Here is a 20389-nt window from a genome sequence, read left to right as displayed (position 1 = left end):
CTTCAGAAACTTCAAAACTTCTTCTTGCTGTCAGTGAATGGGATTAAGCCTTCATATGAAAATCCAGCCTCAATGTAAAAGGACTGCTCGTCATTCACTGACAGCAAGCGGATATCTCAAAAATGGTGTGAATAAAAACAAAATCCATCATTACGATGCAGGACGCCACATTATAAAGCAATTAAGCTCAATTTGCAGAAGATGGGACGACCCAATGTGTGGGCCCTTTAAGGGTTACGAGATCTCCACCCAGCCCCCCATCTCCAATATTGAAACCAATTGCCCTTTTTTATTGCAGATACAGTGTGTTCTTAATATTGGAGCGGGTGAGGACCCCATAGCGGTTCCGCCACAGATGTGACCCCATGACACAACAGTAGATATCCATCAGAAAACCCCTTTAATTGGAAGAGTGATGTGCCTAAGAGCAGAATTTCCCATTAAAATTCCTTTAATCTGACAACAATGGGATCCGAATTATCAGGCAGTCATAGCTTGATCTGTGTAATATCTAGATCTAAATATGGTCATCCCAACCTCTGCTACCATTATTCTCATTGGGGTCTGGTCTACTGGATGCTGGATTAAAGAAATTTCACAATTACATGCAACAAGAGAGGGAGACGCATAGCGGAGTTTCTCCTCTGATTCCTGGCTGAGCTTATGTAAAGGGTCGTGACGCAACACCAAACTGCAGCGGCCCTTTAAGAAGCTCATTGGTTCGGACTAACTGCTGATTTGGCTGTGGAGGATTATGGGGGATGCGGAGGATTGTGTGGAGGTGCGGGGGGAGGGGGGCACAGACCACCAGGAGGAGGAGGAGGAAGCGGCTGAAGCTGCAGGTAACAGGAGGAGGATCACCTTTGGCAGGTGCAGCGCTTCCTGCAGACACTGAATCGGCTGCAACATGGAAGATAAAAAAAAACACAGACAAGACAGGTTTACATGAGCGTGACACGACCACAAGGGGGCTACACAGGCTCGGAGGCCCGCCATTAAATAGTTGCTGGAATTCCGGGTGGGAAGTCCAGAAGCAAAAAGAAAATGATCTCCGTGATGTCATGGGTCCAGGCGATGACATCACCGACGTTGGACATCTGGAGAGAAGTTTCTGTGCCGTGCCCAAGGGGGGGCGGCTGACATCACTGCTGACATCATCTGCATCCACGAGGCATCAGGAGATCTATACGTTGCATTTCCCGTGAGGCAGCGTCGCGGGGGGGGTTTGGTGGGATGGGGGGAGAGGGGTTACCTAGTGCCGCCTTGGGGGACATGCTCAGACATTCGACGCTCGGCCCCGACTCCGGATCACCTGAAACTGAACACACGAAACATCTCCATTACCAGCGCGTCCGGCACATCACAGTCATCGCCTGCACCGCTGCTTACTGTCAGTGTCTGGTAACCCCTTCACGACCTTGGACGTACGGATAAGTCCAAGGTCTAGTCCCTGTATTTGACGCGGGCTCCGGCGCTGAGCCCGCATCTTTCCAGACACGCGAAGGCTGATCTGTTCTGATGACATGTGCTTCTCTACCGAGATCCACCCGCGGCTATTAAACAGTTAAATGTTGCTGTCAATCTCTGATTGATCGCAGCTTCAAATCTCCTAAGGGGACTATACTGAACACAGTAAAAATGAAAAAAAAAAAAAAAAAAAAAGTTTTAAAAAATATTTTAAATTTTTTTTTTTTTCACACCATCCTCTTTTGCCCCATTGAAAATGAAACAATTTAATTAATATATATGTATCGCTGAGTTCAGAATCGCCCGATCTATCAAAATATAAAAAGAATTAATCCAATCGGTATATGGCGTAACAAGAAAAAAAAAAAAAAAAAAAACACCAAAATTATATATATTTTTTTGGCCACTGCAACATTACAATAAAATGAAATAACAGGTCGAACAAAACATCGGATCTACCCCAAAATGGCATCAATAAAAATGTCCGCTCAAGCCCTCACCAGGCCCCAGAGCCCGAAAATTGATAACGTTACATATATTTTAGAATAAACATGAATTTTTAAAATAGATTTATCAGCGTTTGGTCTTTATGGCCTTTTGGTCTCCTTGCACATTGCTGGCAGCTCTATCTGGCAGAGAGCTGACCTCGATCAGGTGACTGAGACCCTGGAGATGATTAAAGGGTTAAACATCCAAGATCGAGGAAGCCGGGTCCTGCGATCCCGGGTGTTACGGCGGGTCACATTGCAGGGAAGGATCTAGGCTTTCCGCAGCGTTTACATAGGACTGCCTGTTACCTTCTTTGCTGTCAGGGACGGGCTGCAGCGCGCTCGGGGTTAGCAGCTCATCTCCAGTCGGCGGCTCTTCCCAGTCCGGCTTACTGACCTGTTGTAGGAGAAAGCAGAAGTCCTTTAATCTGGAATGGGACGTATATTCCGGATTGGTAGAAAGTCATCGGACAGACAGGCACCGGTACTCGCCGGAGGAAATGACAGCATTATACTGTGTCCAACATACAAAAGATCCTTCGTACCTCGACGTGAGATGCAAAGAAGTCCTCCTCCTTCTCCTTGGGGGACAGTGGGGGGGCTCCGCAGCCGTCGATCCAGAGCTGCCATTAATAACAGACATATCAGATGGAGGCTGCCCTCCGGTGGCAGACGCGGGTACTGCAGCCGTCCTACGGCATACACTTACGTCGGTGCCGTGCTTCCTGGTGGCCTGTGTGGCGAGGGTCTTGATCTTCTCTCGGTACAGGTTGGAGGCGCGGCTGTTGTATTTCGCATTGGTGTCAGTCGTGCAGCAGCCGTGCTGCCGGAAGAAAGCTGTCTGCAGGAGAGAAAACCCAAAGAATGGGTGCAGCTCGGGAGAAGTCATGGAGAAGGGAGTGGAAGATAAGGACTAGAACGGATATAGGAGGAGAGGGAAAGAACAGTGTCACACACAACACAGGACAGCGGGGTGAGCTCACACAGTGTGGGATATTGTGTAGTACAGGGGGGGGGTGAGGTCACACAGTGTGGGATATTGTGTAGTACAGGGGGGGGTGAGGTCACACAGTGCGGGATATTGTGTAGTACAGGGGGGGGTGAGGTCACACAGTGTGGGATATTGTGTAGTACAGGGGGGGGTGAGGTCACACAGTGTGGGATATTGTGTAGTACAGGGGGGGGTGAGGTCACACAGTGCGGGATATTGTGTAGTACAGGGGGGGGTGAGGTCACACAGTGTGGGATATTGTGTAGTACAGGGGGGGGGGTGAGGTCACACAGTGTGGGATATTGTGTAGTACAGGGGGGGGGTGAGGTCACACAGTGTGGGATATTGTGTAGTACAGGGGGTGGTGAGGTCACACAGTGCGGGATATTGTGTAGTACAGGGGGGGGTGAGGTCACACAGTGTGGGATATTGTGTAGTACAGGGGGGGGTGAGGTCACACAGTGTGGGATATTGTGTAGTACAGGGGGGGGTGAGGTCACACAGTGTGGGATATTGTGTAGTACAGGGGGGGGTGAGGTCACACAGTGTGGGATATTGTGTAGTACAGGGGGGGGTGAGGTCACACAGTGTGGGATATTGTGTAGTACAGGGGGGGGGTGAGGTCACACAGTGTGGGATATTGTGTAGTACAGGGGGGGGGTGAGGTCACACAGTGTGGGATATTGTGTAGTACAGGGGGGGGGTGAGGTCACACAGTGTGGGATATTGTGTAGTACAGGGGGGGGGTGAGGTCACACAGTGTGGGATATTGTGTAGTACAGGGGGGGTGAGGTCACACAGTGTGGGATATTGTGTAGTACAGGGGGGGGTGAGGTCACACAGTGCGGGATATTGTGTAGTACAGGGGGGGGTGAGGTCACACAGTGTGGGATATTGTGTAGTACAGGGGGGGGTGAGGTCACACAGTGTGGGATATTGTGTAGTACAGGGGGTGGTGAGGTCACACAGTGTGGGATATTGTGTAGTACAGGGGGTGGTGAGGTCACACAGTGCGGGATATTGTGTAGTACAGGGGGGGGTGAGGTCACACAGTGTGGGATATTGTGTAGTACAGGGGGGGGTGAGGTCACACAGTGTGGGATATTGTGTAGTACAGGGGGGGGTGAGGTCACACAGTGTGGGATATTGTGTAGTACAGGGGGGGTGAGGTCACACAGTGTGGGATATTGTGTAGTACAGGGGGGGGTGAGGTCACACAGTGTGGGATATTGTGTAGTACAGGGGGGGGGTGAGGTCACACAGTGTGGGATATTGTGTAGTACAGGGGGGGGGTGAGGTCACACAGTGTGGGATATTGTGTAGTACAGGGGGGGGGTGAGGTCACACAGTGTGGGATATTGTGTAGTACAGGGGGGGGGTGAGGTCACACAGTGTGGGATATTGTGTAGTACAGGGGGGGTGAGGTCACACAGTGTGGGATATTGTGTAGTACAGGGGGGGGTGAGGTCACACAATGTGGGATATTGTGTAGTACAGGGGGGGGTGAGGTCACACAGTGTGGGATATTGTGTAGTACAGGGGGGGGGGTGAGGTCACACAGTGTGGGATATTGTGTAGTACAGGGGGGGGGTGAGGTCACACAGTGTGGGATATTGTGTAGTACAGGGGGGGGGTGAGGTCACACAGTGTGGGATATTGTGTAGTACAGGGGGGTGAGGTCACACAGTGTGGGATATTGTGTAGTACAGGGGGGGGGTGAGGTCACAGTGTGGGATATTGTGTAGTACAGGGGGGGGGTGAGGTCACACAGTGTGGGATATTGTGTAGTACAGGGGGGGGTGAGGTCACACAGTGTGGGATATTGTGTAGTACAGGGGGGGGTGAGGTCACACAGTGTGGGATATTGTGTAGTACAGGGGGGGGGGTGAGGTCACACAGTGTGGGATATTGTGTAGTACAGGGGGGGGTGAGGTCACACAGTGTGGGATATTGTGTAGTACAGGGGGGGGGTGAGGTCACACAGTGTGGGATATTGTGTAGTACAGGGGGGTGAGGTCACACAGTGTGGGATATTGTGTAGTACGGGGGGGGTGAGGTCACACAATGTGGGATATTGTGTAGTACAGGGGGGGGTGAGGTCACACAGTGTGGGATATTGTGTAGTACAGGGGGGGGGTGAGCTCACACAGTGTGGGATATTGTGTAGTACAGGGGGGGGTGAGGTCACACAGTGTGGGATATTGTGTAGTACAGGGGGGGGTGAGGTCACACTGGGATATTGTGTAGTACAGGGGGGGGGTGAGGTCACACAGTGTGGGATATTGTGTAGTACAGGGGGGGGTGAGGTCACACAGTGTGGGATATTGTGTAGTACAGGGGGGGTGAGGTCACACAGTGTGGGATATTGTGTAGTACAGGGGGGGGTGAGGTCACACAGTGTGGGATATTGTGTAGTACAGGGGGGGTGAGGTCACACAGTGCGGGATATTGTGTAGTACAGGGGGGGGGGTGAGGTCACAGTGTGGGATATTGTGTAGTACAGGGGGGGGTGAGGTCACACAGTGTGGGATATTGTGTAGTACAGGGGGGGTGAGGTCACACAGTGTGGGATATTGTGTAGTACAGGGGGGGGTGAGGTCACACAGTGCGGGATATTGTGTAGTACAGGGGGTGGTGAGGTCACACAGTGTGGGATATTGTGTAGTACAGGGGGGGTGAGGTCACACAGTGTGGGATATTGTGTAGTACAGGGGGGGGGGTGAGGTCACACAGTGTGGGATATTGTGTAGTACAGGGGGGGGTGAGGTCACACAGTGTGGGATATTGTGTAGTACGGGGGGGGTGAGGTCACACAGTGTGGGATATTGTGTAGTACAGGGGGGGGTGAGGTCACACAGTGTGGGATATTGTGTAGTACGGGGGGGTGAGGTCACACAGTGTGGGATATTGTGTAGTACAGGGGGGGGTGAGCTCACACAGTGTGGGATATTGTGTAGTACAGGGGGGGGTGAGGTCACACAGTGTGGGATATTGTGTAGTACGGGGGGGGGTGAGGTCACACAGTGTGGGATATTGTGTAGTACGGGGGGGGTGAGGTCACACAGTGTGGGATATTGTGTAGTACAGGGGGGGGTGAGGTCACACAGTGTGGGATATTGTGTAGTACAGGGGGGGGTGAGGTCACACAGTGTGGGATATTGTGTAGTACAGGGGGGGGTGAGGTCACACAGTGTGGGATATTGTGTAGTACAGGGGGGGGGTGAGGTCACACAGTGTGGGATATTGTGTAGTACAGGGGGGGGGGTGAGGTCACACAGTGTGGGATATTGTGTAGTACAGGGGGGGGTGAGGTCACACAGTGTGGGATATTGTGTAGTACAGGGGGGGGGTGAGGTCACACAGTGTGGGATATTGTGTAGTACAGGGGGGGGGTGAGGTCACACAGTGTGGGATATTGTGTAGTACAGGGGGGGGGTGAGGTCACACAGTGTGGGATATTGTGTAGTACAGGGGGGGTGAGGTCACACAGTGTGGGATATTGTGTAGTACAGGGGGGGTGAGGTCACACAGTGTGGGATATTGTGTAGTACGGGGGGGGTGAGGTCACACAGTGTGGGATATTGTGTAGTACGGGGGGGGTGAGGTCACACAGTGTGGGATATTGTGTAGTACAGGGGGGGGTGAGGTCACACAGTGTGGGATATTGTGTAGTACAGGGGGGGGGGTGAGGTCACACAGTGCGGGATATTGTGTAGTACAGGGGGGGGTGAGGTCACACAGTGTGGGATATTGTGTAGTACAGGGGGGGGGTGAGGTCACACAGTGCGGGATATTGTGTAGTACAGGGGGGGGTGAGGTCACACAGTGCGGGATATTGTTGTAGTACAGGGGGGGGTGAGGTCACACAGTGTGGGATATTGTGTAGTACAGGGGGGGGTGAGGTCACACAGTGTGGGATATTGTGTAGTACGGGGGGGGTGAGGTCACACAGTGTGGGATATTGTGTAGTACAGGGGGGGTGAGGTCACACAGTGTGGGATATTGTGTAGTACAGGGGGGGGGGTGAGGTCACACAGTGTGGGATATTGTGTAGTACAGGGGGGGGGGTGAGGTCACACAGTGTGGGATATTGTGTAGTACAGGGGGGGGGTGAGGTCACACAGTGTGGGATATTGTGTAGTACAGGGGGGGGGTGAGGTCACACAGTGTGGGATATTGTGTAGTACAGGGGGGGGGTGAGGTCACACAGTGTGGGATATTGTGTAGTACAGGGGGGGGGTGAGGTCACACAGTGTGGGATATTGTGTAGTACAGGGGGGGGTGAGGTCACACAGTGTGGGATATTGTGTAGTACAGGGGGGGGTGAGGTCACACAGTGTGGGATATTGTGTAGTACAGGGGGGGGTGAGGTCACACAGTGTGGGATATTGTGTAGTACAGGGGGGGGTGAGGTCACAGTGTGGGATATTGTGTAGTACAGGGGGGGGGTGAGGTCACACAGTGTGGGATATTGTGTAGTACAGGGGGGGGTGAGGTCACACAGTGTGGGATATTGTGTAGTACAGGGGGGGGTGAGGTCACACAGTGTGGGATATTGTGTAGTACAGGGGGGGTGAGGTCACACAGTGTGGGATATTGTGTAGTACAGGGGGGGTGAGGTCACAGTGTGGGATATTGTGTAGTACAGGGGGGGGGTGAGGTCACACAGTGTGGGATATTGTGTAGTACAGGGGGGGTGAGGTCACACAGTGTGGGATATTGTGTAGTACAGGGGGTGGTGAGGTCACACAGTGTGGGATATTGTGTAGTACAGGGGGTGGTGAGGTCACACAGTGTGGGATATTGTGTAGTACAGGGGGGGGTGAGGTCACAGTGTGGGATATTGTGTAGTACAGGGGGGGGGTGAGGTCACACAGTGTGGATATTGTGTAGTACAGGTGGGGGGGTGAGGTCACACAGTGTGGGATATTGTGTAGTACAGGTGGGGGGGTGAGGTCACACAGTGTGGGATATTGTGTAGTACAGGGGGGGGTGAGGTCACAGTGTGGGATATTGTGTAGTACAGGGGGGGGGTGAGGTCACACAGTGTGGGATATTGTGTAGTACAGGGGGGGGTGAGGTCACAGTGTGGGATATTGTGTAGTACAGGGGGGGGGTGAGGTCACACAGTGTGGGATATTGTGTAGTACAGGTGGGGGGGTGAGGTCACACAGTGTGGGATATTGTGTAGTACAGGTGGGGGGGTGAGGTCACACAGTGTGGGATATTGTGTAGTACAGGGGGGGTGAGGTCACACAGTGTGGGATATTGTGTAGTACAGGGGGGGTGAGGTCACACAGTGTGGGATATTGTGTAGTACAGGGGGGGTGAGGTCACACAGTGTGGGATATTGTGTAGTACGGGGGGGGGGTGAGGTCACACAGTGTGGGATATTGTGTAGTATAGGGGGGGGGTGAGGTCACACAGTGTGGGATATTGTGTAGTACAGGGGGGGGGTGAGGTCACACAGTGTGGGATATTGTGTAGTACAGGGGGGGGTGAGCTCACACAGTGTGGGATATTGTGTAGTACAGGGGGGGGGGTGAGGTCACACAGTGTGGGATATTGTGTAGTACAGGGGGGGGGTGAGGTCACACAGTGTGGGATATTGTGTAGTACAGGGGGGGGTGAGGTCACACAGTGTGGGATATTGTGTAGTACAGGTGGGGGGGTGAGGTCACACAGTGTGGGATATTGTGTAGTACAGGGGGGGGGGGGTGAGGTCACACAGTGTGGGATATTGTGTAGTACAGGGGGGGTGAGGTCACACAGTGTGGGATATTGTGTAGTACAGGGGGGGGGGCGAGGTCACACAGTGTGGGATATTGTGTAGTACAGGGGGGGGTGAGGTCACACAGTGTGGGATATTGTGTAGTACAGGGGGGGGGGGTGAGGTCACACAGTGTGGGATATTGTGTAGTACAGGGGGGGGGTGAGGTCACAGTGTGGGATATTGTGTAGTACAGGGGGGGGTGAGGTCACACAGTGCGGGATATTGTGTAGTACAGGGGGGGGGTGAGGTCACACAGTGTGGGATATTGTGTAGTACGGGGGGGGGGGGGTGAGGTCACACAGTGTGGGATATTGTGTAGTACAGGGGGGGGTGAGGTCACACAGTGTGGGATATTGTGTAGTACAGGGGGGGGGTGAGGTCACACAGTGTGGGATATTGTGTAGTACAGGGGGGGGTGAGGTCACACAGTGTGGGATATTGTGTAGTACAGGGGGGGGGTGAGGTCACACAGTGCGGGATATTGTGTAGTACAGGGGGGGGGTGAGGTCACACAGTGTGGGATATTGTGTAGTACAGGGGGGGGGTGAGGTCACACAGTGTGGGATATTGTGTAGTACAGGGGGGGGGTGAGGTCACACAGTGTGGGATATTGTGTAGTACAGGGGGGGTGAGGTCACACAGTGTGGGATATTGTGTAGTACAGGGGGGGGGTGAGGTCACACAGTGTGGGATATTGTGTAGTACAGGGGGGGGGTGAGGTCACAGTGTGGGATATTGTGTAGTACAGGGGGGGTGAGGTCACACAGTGCGGGATATTGTGTAGTACAGGGGGGGGTGAGGTCACACAGTGCGGGATATTGTGTAGTACAGGGGGGGGGTGAGGTCACACAGTGTGGGATATTGTGTAGTACAGGGTGGGGTGAGGTCACACAGTGTGGGATATTGTGTAGTACAGGGGGGGGTGAGGTCACACAGTGTGGGATATTGTGTAGTACAGGGGGGGGTGAGGTCACAGTGTGGGATATTGTGTAGTACAGGGGGGGGTGAGGTCACACAGTGTGGGATATTGTGTAGTACAGGGTGGGGTGAGGTCACAGTGTGGGATATTGTGTAGTACAGGGGGGGGTGAGGTCACACAGTGTGGGATATTGTGTAGTACAGGGGGGGTGAGGTCACACAGTGTGGGATATTGTGTAGTACAGGGGGGGTGAGGTCACACAGTGTGGGATATTGTGTAGTACAGGGGGGGGGTGAGGTCACACAGTGTGGGATATTGTGTAGTACAGGGGGGGTGAGGTCACACAGTGTGGGATATTGTGTAGTACAGGGGGGTGAGGTCACACAGTGTGGGATATTGTGTAGTACAGGGTGGGGTGAGGTCACACAGTGTGGGATATTGTGTAGTACAGGGGGGGGTGAGGTCACACAGTGCGGGATACGGGATATTGTGTAGTACAGGGGGGGGTGAGGTCACAGTGTGGGATATTGTGTAGTACAGGGTGGGGTGAGGTCACACAGTGTGGGATATTGTGTAGTACAGGGGGGGGGGTGAGGTCACACAGTGTGGGATATTGTGTAGTACAGGGGGGGGTGAGGTCACAGTGTGGGATATTGTGTAGTACAGGGGGGGGGGGTCACAGTGCGGGATATTGTGTAGTACAGGGGGGGGTGAGCTCACACAGTGTGGGATATTGTGTAGTACAGGGGGGGGGTGAGGTCACACAGTGTGGGATATTGTGTAGTACAGGGGGGGGTGAGGTCACACAGTGTGGGATATTGTGTAGTACAGGGGGGTGAGCTCACACAGTGTGGGATATTGTGTAGTACAGGGGGGGGGGTGAGCTCACACAGTGTGGGATATTGTGTAGTACAGGGGGGGGTGAGGTCACACAGTGTGGGATATTGTGTAGTACAGGGGGGGTGAGGTCACAGTGTGGGATATTGTGTAGTACAGGGGGGGGTGAGGTCACAGTGTGGGATATTGTGTAGTACAGGGGGGGGTGAGGTCACAGTGCGGGATATTGTGTAGTACAGGGGGGGGTGAGGTCACACAGTGTGGGATATTGTGTAGTACAGGGGGGGGTGAGGTCACACAGTGTGGGATATTATGTAGTACAGGGGGGGGGTGAGGTCACACAGTGTGGGATATTGTGTAGTACAGGGGGGGGGTGAGGTCACACAGTGTGGGATATTGTGTAGTACAGGGGGGGTGAGGTCACACAGTGTGGGATATTGTGTAGTACAGGGGGTGGTGAGGTCACACAGTGTGGGATATTGTGTAGTACAGGGGGGGGGTGAGGTCACACAGTGTGGAATATTGTGTAGTACAGGGGGGGGGTGAGGTCACAGTGTGGGATATTGTGTAGTACAGGGGGGGGTGAGGTCACACAGTGTGGGATATTATGTAGTACAGGGGGGGGGGTGAGGTCACAGTGTGGGATATTGTGTAGTACAGGGGGGGGGTGAGGTCACAGTGTGGGATATTGTGTAGTACAGGGGGGGGTGAGGTCACACAGTGTGGGATATTATGTAGTACAGGGGGGGGGTGAGGTCACAGTGTGGGATATTGTGTAGTACAGGGGGGGGGTGAGGTCACAGTGTGGGATATTGTGTAGTACAGGGGGGGGTGAGGTCACACAGTGTGGGATATTGTGTAGTACAGGGGGGGGGTGAGGTCACACAGTGTGGGATATTGTGTAGTACAGGGGGGGGGTGAGGTCACAGTGCGGGATATTGTGTAGTACAGGGGGGGGTGAGGTCACAGTGTGGGATATTGTGTAGTACAGGGGGGGTGAGGTCACACAGTGTGGGATATTGTGTAGTACAGGGGGGGTGAGGTCACACAGTGTGGGATATTGTGTAGTACAGGGGGGGGGTGAGGTCACAGTGTGGGATATTGTGTAGTACAGGGGGGGGTGAGGTCACACAGTGTGGGATATTGTGTAGTACAGGGGGGGTGAGGTCACACAGTGTGGGATATTGTGTAGTACAGGGGGGGGGTGAGGTCACAGTGTGGGATATTGTGTAGTACAGGGGGGGTGAGGTCACAGTGTGGGATATTGTGTAGTACAGGGGGGTGAGGTCACAGTGTGGGATATTGTGTAGTACAGGGGGGGGGTGAGGTCACACAGTGTGGGATATTGTGTAGTACAGGGGGGGGTGAGGTCACACAGTGTGGGATATTGTGTAGTACAGGGGGGGGTGAGGTCACAGTGTGGGATATTGTGTAGTACAGGGGGGGTGAGGTCACAGTGTGGGATATTGTGTAGTACAGGGGGGGTGAGGTCACACAGTGTGGGATATTGTGTAGTACAGGGGGGGTGAGGTCACACAGTGTGGGATATTGTGTAGTACAGGGGGGGTGAGGTCACAGTGTGGGATATTGTGTAGTACAGGGGGGGGGGTGAGGTCACACAGTGTGGGATATTGTGTAGTACAGGGGGGGGGTGAGGTCACACAGTGTGGGATATTGTGTAGTACAGGGGGGGGTGAGGTCACACAGTGTGGGATATTGTGTAGTACAGGGGGGGTGAGGTCACACAGTGTGGGATATTGTGTAGTACAGGGGGGGTGAGGTCACAGTGTGGGATATTGTGTAGTACAGGGGGGGTGAGGTCACACAGTGTGGGATATTGTGTAGTACAGGGGGGGTGAGGTCACACAGTGTGGGATATTGTGTAGTACAGGGGGGGTGAGGTCACACAGTGTGGGATATTGTGTAGTACAGGGGGGGGTGAGGTCACAGTGTGGGATATTGTGTAGTACAGGGGGGGGTGAGGTCACACAGTGTGGGATATTGTGTAGTACAGGGGGGGTGAGGTCACACAGTGTGGGATATTGTGTAGTACAGGGGGGGTGAGGTCACAGTGTGGGATATTGTGTAGTACAGGGGGGGTGAGGTCACACAGTGTGGGATATTGTGTAGTACAGGGGGGGTGAGGTCACACAGTGTGGGATATTGTGTAGTACAGGGGGGGTGAGGTCACAGTGTGGGATATTGTGTAGTACAGGGGGGGGGGTGAGGTCACACAGTGTGGGATATTGTGTAGTACAGGGGGGGGGTGAGGTCACACAGTGTGGGATATTGTGTAGTACAGGGGGGGGTGAGGTCACACAGTGTGGGATATTGTGTAGTACAGGGGGGGGGTGAGGTCACACAGTGTGGGATATTGTGTAGTACAGGGGGGGGTGAGGTCACACAGTGTGGGATATTGTGTAGTACAGGGGGGGTGAGGTCACACAGTGTGGGATATTGTGTAGTACAGGGGGGGTGAGGTCACAGTGTGGGATATTGTGTAGTACAGGGGGGGTGAGGTCACACAGTGTGGGATATTGTGTAGTACAGGGGGGGTGGTCATTGTGCTCATCACTGGGTAACGTCTTCCCTCCGAGGGAGCGGGGCTAGCACAGGAGGACTATAGCCGTGCGGGGGCAGCACACTGCACTTGTGGGGAAGGGGGAATTAGGCTGGACAGGGCCATCCCACTGCGTGGGGAGACCACGAGGAGACGACAAACCGCGCGGAGGAGGGAGAGGCCGCGGGAAGACAATCTACTGCGCGGAGGGGGGCGCCATGGGGAACACTACATACTGCGCACTGGTAGGGGGCCCCGTAGGGAGACTGCATACTAGGCGGAGGGGGGCTAGTGGGGAAGACTACATACTGAGTGGAGGGGGGGCGCCGTGGGAAGACTACATACTACGCAGAGGGGGGGGGCCGTGGGATAGACTACATACTGTGCGGAGGGAGGTGGTTGGGGGGAAAGCTATGGGGAGACGATATACTGCGCGGAATTAAGGGTGCCTCCACAAGCGTGATGGTCTCTCATGTGGCCCCCTGGGAAAATCATTTGCCCACCTCGATCTAATGAAATAATTTGCCCACCCCTGATGTAATGCATGATTACATTAACCCCAGCACACAGCCCCCGGTATCAGATGTGACACGAGGGGACGGGATTACACTGTGTGTGATAATAGGATGAGCTCTTCCTAAAGATCCTATCAGGTGCGATGGATCTAGAGGTCTCGGCACCAGATACATGGGATGTGTATAATGTGGGGGTGGGGGTCTCGGTCTCAGCACGTCTCTGATCAGACAGGACACTCACCGCATTGGTGTTGCCCCCGACCTGCATACAGCGCAGCTGGAACCAAGACCAGTTGGAGTCCAGTTCAGTGGATCTAGAAAACATCAGTAAGAAGAAAGTCAGTAACCGTCCAACGGCCGAACATCGGAGAGAGCGGAGAGTCAGGGGAGAAGACCAGACCCATCAGCACCGCAGAGAGGAAGGGGCAAAGCAGCAGCAGACCGGGACCGAGAGAGCGGAAACAACAGGTCTCACTGCCCGGGGCCGATCCTCCAGCAGCAGCGCTGACACCGGAGATAATGGAGGAATCCAGCACTGCTCACCTGATAAAGCTGAGGTGGACGCCGAGAGAGCGGTGCGTCCCCGAGCAATCGATACACAGGAAGACACCGTACGTGATACTGGCCCAGCTCGGGTTCTTGGCCCCACAGTCAAAGCAAACCTGAAACATAGAAGTGTAGATATAAGTATTATACTCCAGAGCTGCACTCACTATTCTGCTGGTGCAGTCACTGTGTACATACATTACATTACTGATCCTGAGTTACATCCTGTATTATCCTCCAGAGCTGCACTCACTATTCTGCTGGTGCAGTCACTGTGTACATACATTACATCCTGTATTATACTCCAGAGCTGCACTCACTATTCTGCTGGTGCAGTCACTGTGTACATACATTACATTACTGATCCTGAGTTACATCCTGTATTATACTCCAGAGCTGCACTCACTATTCTACTGGTGCAGTCACTGTGTACATACATTACATTACTAATCCTGAGCTACATCCTGTATTATACTCCAGAGCTGTACTCACTATTCTGCTGGTGCAGTCACTGTGTACATACATTACATTACTGATCCTGAGTTACATCCTGTATTATACTCCAGAGCTGCACTCACTATTCTACTGGTGCAGTCACTGTGTACATACATTACATTACTAATCCTGAGCTACATCCTGTATTATACTCCAGAGCTGTACTCACTATTCTGCTGGTGCAGTCACTGTGTACATACATTACATTACTAATCCTGAGCTACATCCTGTATTATACTCCAGAGCTGCACTCACTATTCTGCTGGTGAAGTCACTGTGTACATACATTACATATCCTGAGTTACATCCTGTATTATACTCCAGAGCTGCACTCCCTATTCTGCTGGTGCAGTCACTGTGTACATACATTACATTACTGATCCTGAGTTACATCCTGTATTATACTCCAGAGCTGCACTCACTATTCTGCTGGTGCAGTCACTGTGTACATACATTACATTACTAATCCTGAGCTACATCCTGTATTATACTCCAGAGCTGCACTCACTATTCTGCTGGTGCAGTCACTGTGTACATACATTACATTACTGATCCTGAGTTACATCCTGTATTATACTCCAGAGCTGCACTCACTATTCTGCTGGTGCAGTCACTGTGTACATACATTACATCCTGTATTATACTCCAGAGCTGCACTCACTATTCTGCTGGTGCAGTCACTGTGTACATACATTACATTACTGATCCTGAGTTACATCCTGTATTATACTCCAGAGCTGCACTCACTATTCTACTGGTGCAGTCACTGTGTACATACATTACATTACTAATCCTGAGCTACATCCTGTATTATACTCCAGAGCTGTACTCACTATTCTGCTGGTGCAGTCACTGTGTACATACATTACATTACTAATCCTGAGCTACATCCTGTATTATACTCCAGAGCTGCACTCACTATTCTGCTGGTGAAGTCACTGTGTACATACATTACATATCCTGAGTTACATCCTGTATTATACTCCAGAGCTGCACTCCCTATTCTGCTGGTGCAGTCACTGTGTACATACATTACATTACTGATCCTGAGTTACATCCTGTATTATACTCCAGAGCTGCACTCACTATTCTGCTGGTGCAGTCACTGTGTACATACATTACATTACTAATCCTGAGCTACATCCTGTATTATACTCCAGAGCTGCACTCACTATTCTGCTGGTGCAGTCACTGTGTACATACATTACATTACTGATCCTGAGTTACATCCTGTATTATGCTCCAGAGCTGCACTCACTATTCTGCTGGTGCAGTCACTGTGTACATACATTACATTACTGATCCTGAGTTACATCCTGTATTATACTCCAGAGCTGAACTCACTATTCTGCTGGTGCAGTCATTGTGTACATACATTACATTACATATCCTGAGTTACCTCCTGTATTATACTCCAGAGCTGCACTCACTATTCTGCTGGTGCAGTCACTGTGTACATACATTACTGATCCTGAGTTACATCCTGTATTATTCTCCAGAGCTGCACTCACTATTCTGCTGGTGCAGTCACTGTGTACATACATTACATTACTGATCCTGAGTTACATCCTGTATTATGCTCCAGAGCTGCACTCACTATTCTGCTGGTGCAGTCACTGTGTACATTCATTACATTACTGATCCTGAGTTACATCCTGTATTATACTCCAGAGCTGCACTCACTATTCTGCTGGTGCAGTCACTGTGTACATACATTACTGATCCTGAGTTACCTCCTGTATTATACTCCAGAGCTGCACTCACTATTCTGCTGGTGCAGTCACTGTGTACATTCATTACATTACTGATCCTGAGTTACATCCTGTATTATACTCCAGAGCTGCACTCACTATTCTGCTGGTGCAGTCACTGTGTACATACATTACATTACTGATCCTGAGTTACCTCCTGTATTATACTCCAGAGCTGCACTCACTATTCTGCTGGTGCAGTCACTGTGTACATACATTACATTACTGATCCTGCGTTACATCCTGTATTATACTCCAGAGCTGCACTCACTATTCTGCTGGTGCAGTCACTGTGTACATATATTACATTACTGATCCTGAGTTACATCCTGTATTATACTCCAGAGCTGCACTCACTATTCTGCTGGTGCAGTCACTGTGTACATACATTACATTACTGATCCTGAGTTACATCCTGTATTATACTCCAGAGCTGCACTCACTATTCTGCTGGTGAAGTCACTGTGTACATACATTACATTACTGATCCTGAGTTACATCCTGTATTATACTCCAGAGCTGCACTCACTATTCTGCTGGAGCAGTCACTGTGTACATACATTACATTACTGATCCTGAGTTACCTCCTGTATTATACTCCAGAGCTGCACTCACTATTCTGCTGGTGCAGTCACTGTGTACATACATTACATTACTGATCCTGAGTTACATCCTGTATTACACTCCAGAGCTGTGCTCACTATTCTGCTGGTGCAGTCACTGTGTACATACATTACATTACTGATCCTGAGTTACATCCTGTATTATACCCCAGAGCTGCACTTACTATTCTGCTGGTGCAGTCATTGTGTACATACATTACATTACTGATCCTGAGTTACCTCCTGTATTATACTCCAGAGCTGCACTCACTATTCTGCTGGTGCAGTCACTGTGTACATACATTACATTACTGATCCTGATTTACATCCTGTATTATACTCCAGAGCTGCACTCACTATTCTGCTGGTGCAGTCATTGTGTACATACATTACATTACTGATCCTGAGTTACCTCCTGTATTATACTCCAGAGCTGTGCTCACTATTCTGCTGGTGCAGTCACTGTGTACATACATTACATTACTGATCCTGATTTACATCCTGTATTATACTCCAGAGCTGCACTCACTATTCTGCTGGTGCAGTCATTGTGTACATACATTACATTACTGATCCTGAGTTACCTCCTGTATTATACTCCAGAGCTGCACTCACTATTCTGCTGGTGCAGTCACTGTGTACATACATTGCATTACTGATCCTGAGTTACATCCTGTATTATACTCCAGAGCTGCACTCACTATTCTGCTGGTGCAGTCATTGTGTACATACATTACATTACTGATCCTGAGTTACCTCCTGTATTATACTCCAGAGCTGCACTCACTATTCTGCTGGTGCAGTCACTGTGTACATACATTGCATTACTGATCCTGAGTTACCTCCTGTATTATACTCCAGAGCTGCACTCACTATTCTGCTGGTGCAGTCACTGTGTACATACATTACATTACTGATCCTGAATTACCTCCTGTATTATACTCCACAGCTGCACTCACTATTCTGCTGGTGCAGTCACTGTGTACATACATTACATTACTGATCCTGAGTTACATCCTGTATTATACTCCAGAGCTGCACTCACTATTCTGCTGGTGCAGTCACTGTGTACATACATTACATTACTGATCCTGAGCTACATCCTGTATTATACTCCAGAGCTGCACTCACTATTCTGCTGGTGCAGTCACTGTGTACATACATTGCATTACTGATCCTGAGTTACATCCAGTATTATACTCCAGAGCTGCACTCACTATTCTGCTGGTGCAGTCACTGTGTACATACATTACATTACTGATCCTGAGTTACATCCTGTATTATACTCCAGAGCTGCACTCACTATTCTGCTGGAGCAGTCCCTGTCAGTCATTCCAGGTGGTCCACACTGTATAACCAGTGATTCTTGTAATCTGGCAGTGATGGTGGTGTCCGGATTACTGGACTCCGGCAGGTTCTGCCCCCGGGAGGTCACATGACCCCAGCGGTCGGGGAGGACGCGTCAGCTGTGAGGGCGGAGGTCCGGTCTCTGCTGTCGGGGCCCCGGGACCTTTGTCCCGTCACTGGGTACAGATGTCGTCACTTGTGGAATACCGAGTCCAGACTGAAGCAATCGCCACAGATTAGAGGAGTCTGATCTGCTGAGGGGGAGTCAGCTGCACTGACACACTGTAACAGCACCTCAGCTGTGAGCAGATAGAGGGCTGCACAGCGCACGGACACTCTACAGGTGTCGGACCCTCCGTATTTCGGGGATAGTTGTCGGCCCCGCTCACAAGCACCTCACATTCTCGCCGACAGCCCTGTACTGGTCTGTCACTCACAGCTGTCGCCCCGGTGCCCCCGCTCCTCCCCTGCCGCTCCCGGGGTCTCCAGATGGCGCCGGTGACAGCCGCCTCCGCCCCGGACTCACCTTGTTAGTGGGCACCGAGCGCAGCCGCTTAAAGATGGCGGCGATGTCCTGCTTGTGCGGCTCCGCCATCTCTCCGGGAACTTCCGACTCTGCCAAGCACCGGCGCCGGACAGGAGAGCCACGTCAGCAACCGCCGCGACGTCACCTGACGCAGCCCCGCCCCAGCGCGACGTCACCGGCGCAGAACACGCCCACATACAGCACAGGAAGCCCTGGACCCTACCAGAAAGGAAGCCGCGCCCTACCAGAAAGGAAGCCCCGCCCCTACAAGAAAGGAAGTCCCGCCTCCTACTAGAAAGGAAGCCCCGCCTCCTACCAGAAAGGAAGCCCCGCCCCTACAAGAAAGGAAGTCCCGCCTCCTACTAGAAAGGAAGCCCCGCCCCCTACCAGAAAGGAAGCCCCGCCCCTTCCAGTGTAACCGAGCGGAAAAGATGAGATACAGCGGAGTATCACAGGAGAGGATGAGATACAGCGGAGTATCACAGGAGAGGGTGAGATACAGCGGAGTATCACAGGGGAGGATGAGATACAGCGGAGTATCACAGGAGAGGATGAGATACAGCGGAGTATCACAGGAGAGGGTGAGATACAGCGGAGTATCACAGGGGAGGATGAGATACAGCGGAGTATCACAGGAGAGGGTGAGATACAGCGGAGTATCACAGGAGAGGATGAGATACAGCGGAGTATCACAGGAGAGGGTGAGATACAGCGGAGTATCACAGGGGAGGATGAGATACAGCGGAGTATCACAGGAGAGGGTGAGATACAGCGGAGTATCACAGGAGAGGATGAGATACAGCGGAGTATCACAGGAGAGGGTGAGATACAGCGGAGTATCACAGGAGAGGATGAGATACAGCGGAGTATCACAGGAGAGGGTGAGATACAGCGGAGTATCACAGGAGAGGGTGAGATACAGCGGAGTATCACAGGAGAGGGTGAGATACAGCGGAGTATCACAGGAGAGGGTGAGATACAGCGGAGTATCACAGGAGAGGATGAGATACAGCGGAGTATCACAGGAGAGGGTGAGATACAGCGGAGTATCACAGGAGAGGGTGAGATACAGCGGAGTATCACAGGAGAGGGTGAGATACAGCGGAGTATCACAGGAGAGGGTGAGATACAGCGGAGTATCACAGGGGAGGATGAGATACAGCGGAGTATCACAGGAGGGTGAGATACAGCGGAGTATCACAGGAGAGGGTGAGATACAGCGGAGTATCACAGGAGAGGGTGAGATACAGCGGAGTATCACAGGGGAGGGTGAGATACAGCGGAGTATCACAGGAGAGGGTGAGATACAGCGGAGTATCACAGGGGAGGATGAGATACAGCGGAGTATCACAGGAGGGTGAGATACAGCGGAGTATCACAGGAGAGGGTGAGATACAGCGGAGTATCACAGGAGAGGGTGAGATACAGCGGAGTATCACAGGAGAGGGTGAGATACAGCGGAGTATCACAGGAGAGGATGAGATACAGCGGAGTATCACAGGGGAGGATGAGATACAGCGGAGTATCACAGGGGAGGATGAGATACAGCGGAGTATCACAGGAGAGGATGAG

The 20389-nt window shown here is 51.9% G+C and overlaps 1 protein-coding gene across 4 annotated transcripts in view; it reads right to left on the bottom strand.

Moving 5' to 3' along the window:
- Positions 1–19003, bottom strand: part of ARFGAP3 (ARF GTPase activating protein 3) — a 49834-nt gene extending 30831 nt beyond the window's left edge. Inside the window, exons 1-8 of one of the 4 annotated variants that reach the window (XM_073650361.1) lie at positions 18818–19003; positions 14094–14212; positions 13792–13864; positions 2665–2796; positions 2501–2578; positions 2265–2352; positions 1253–1318; positions 862–900 (exon numbers count right to left, since the gene is read on the bottom strand). In XM_073650361.1, coding sequence (XP_073506462.1) covers positions 862–900; positions 1253–1318; positions 2265–2352; positions 2501–2578; positions 2665–2796; positions 13792–13864; positions 14094–14212; positions 18818–18886 — 664 coding nt within the window. In that variant the 5' untranslated portion in view covers positions 18887–19003. The remainder of the gene's footprint in view (positions 1–861; positions 901–1252; positions 1319–2264; positions 2353–2500; positions 2579–2664; positions 2797–13791; positions 13865–14093; positions 14213–18817) is intronic. The other 3 variants (XM_073650359.1, XM_073650363.1, XM_073650362.1) reach the window with 3 other exon arrangements.
- Between the last annotated feature and the right edge of the window lie 1386 nt (positions 19004–20389).

This window comes from Phyllobates terribilis, unplaced genomic scaffold (assembly GCF_046119375.1).
Source record: "Phyllobates terribilis strain yellow unplaced genomic scaffold, ASM4611937v1 Scaffold_10__3_contigs__length_209671492, whole genome shotgun sequence".
Taxonomy (NCBI): domain Eukaryota; kingdom Metazoa; phylum Chordata; class Amphibia; order Anura; family Dendrobatidae; genus Phyllobates; species Phyllobates terribilis.
This window is presented reverse-complemented; position numbering and strand designations above follow the sequence as displayed.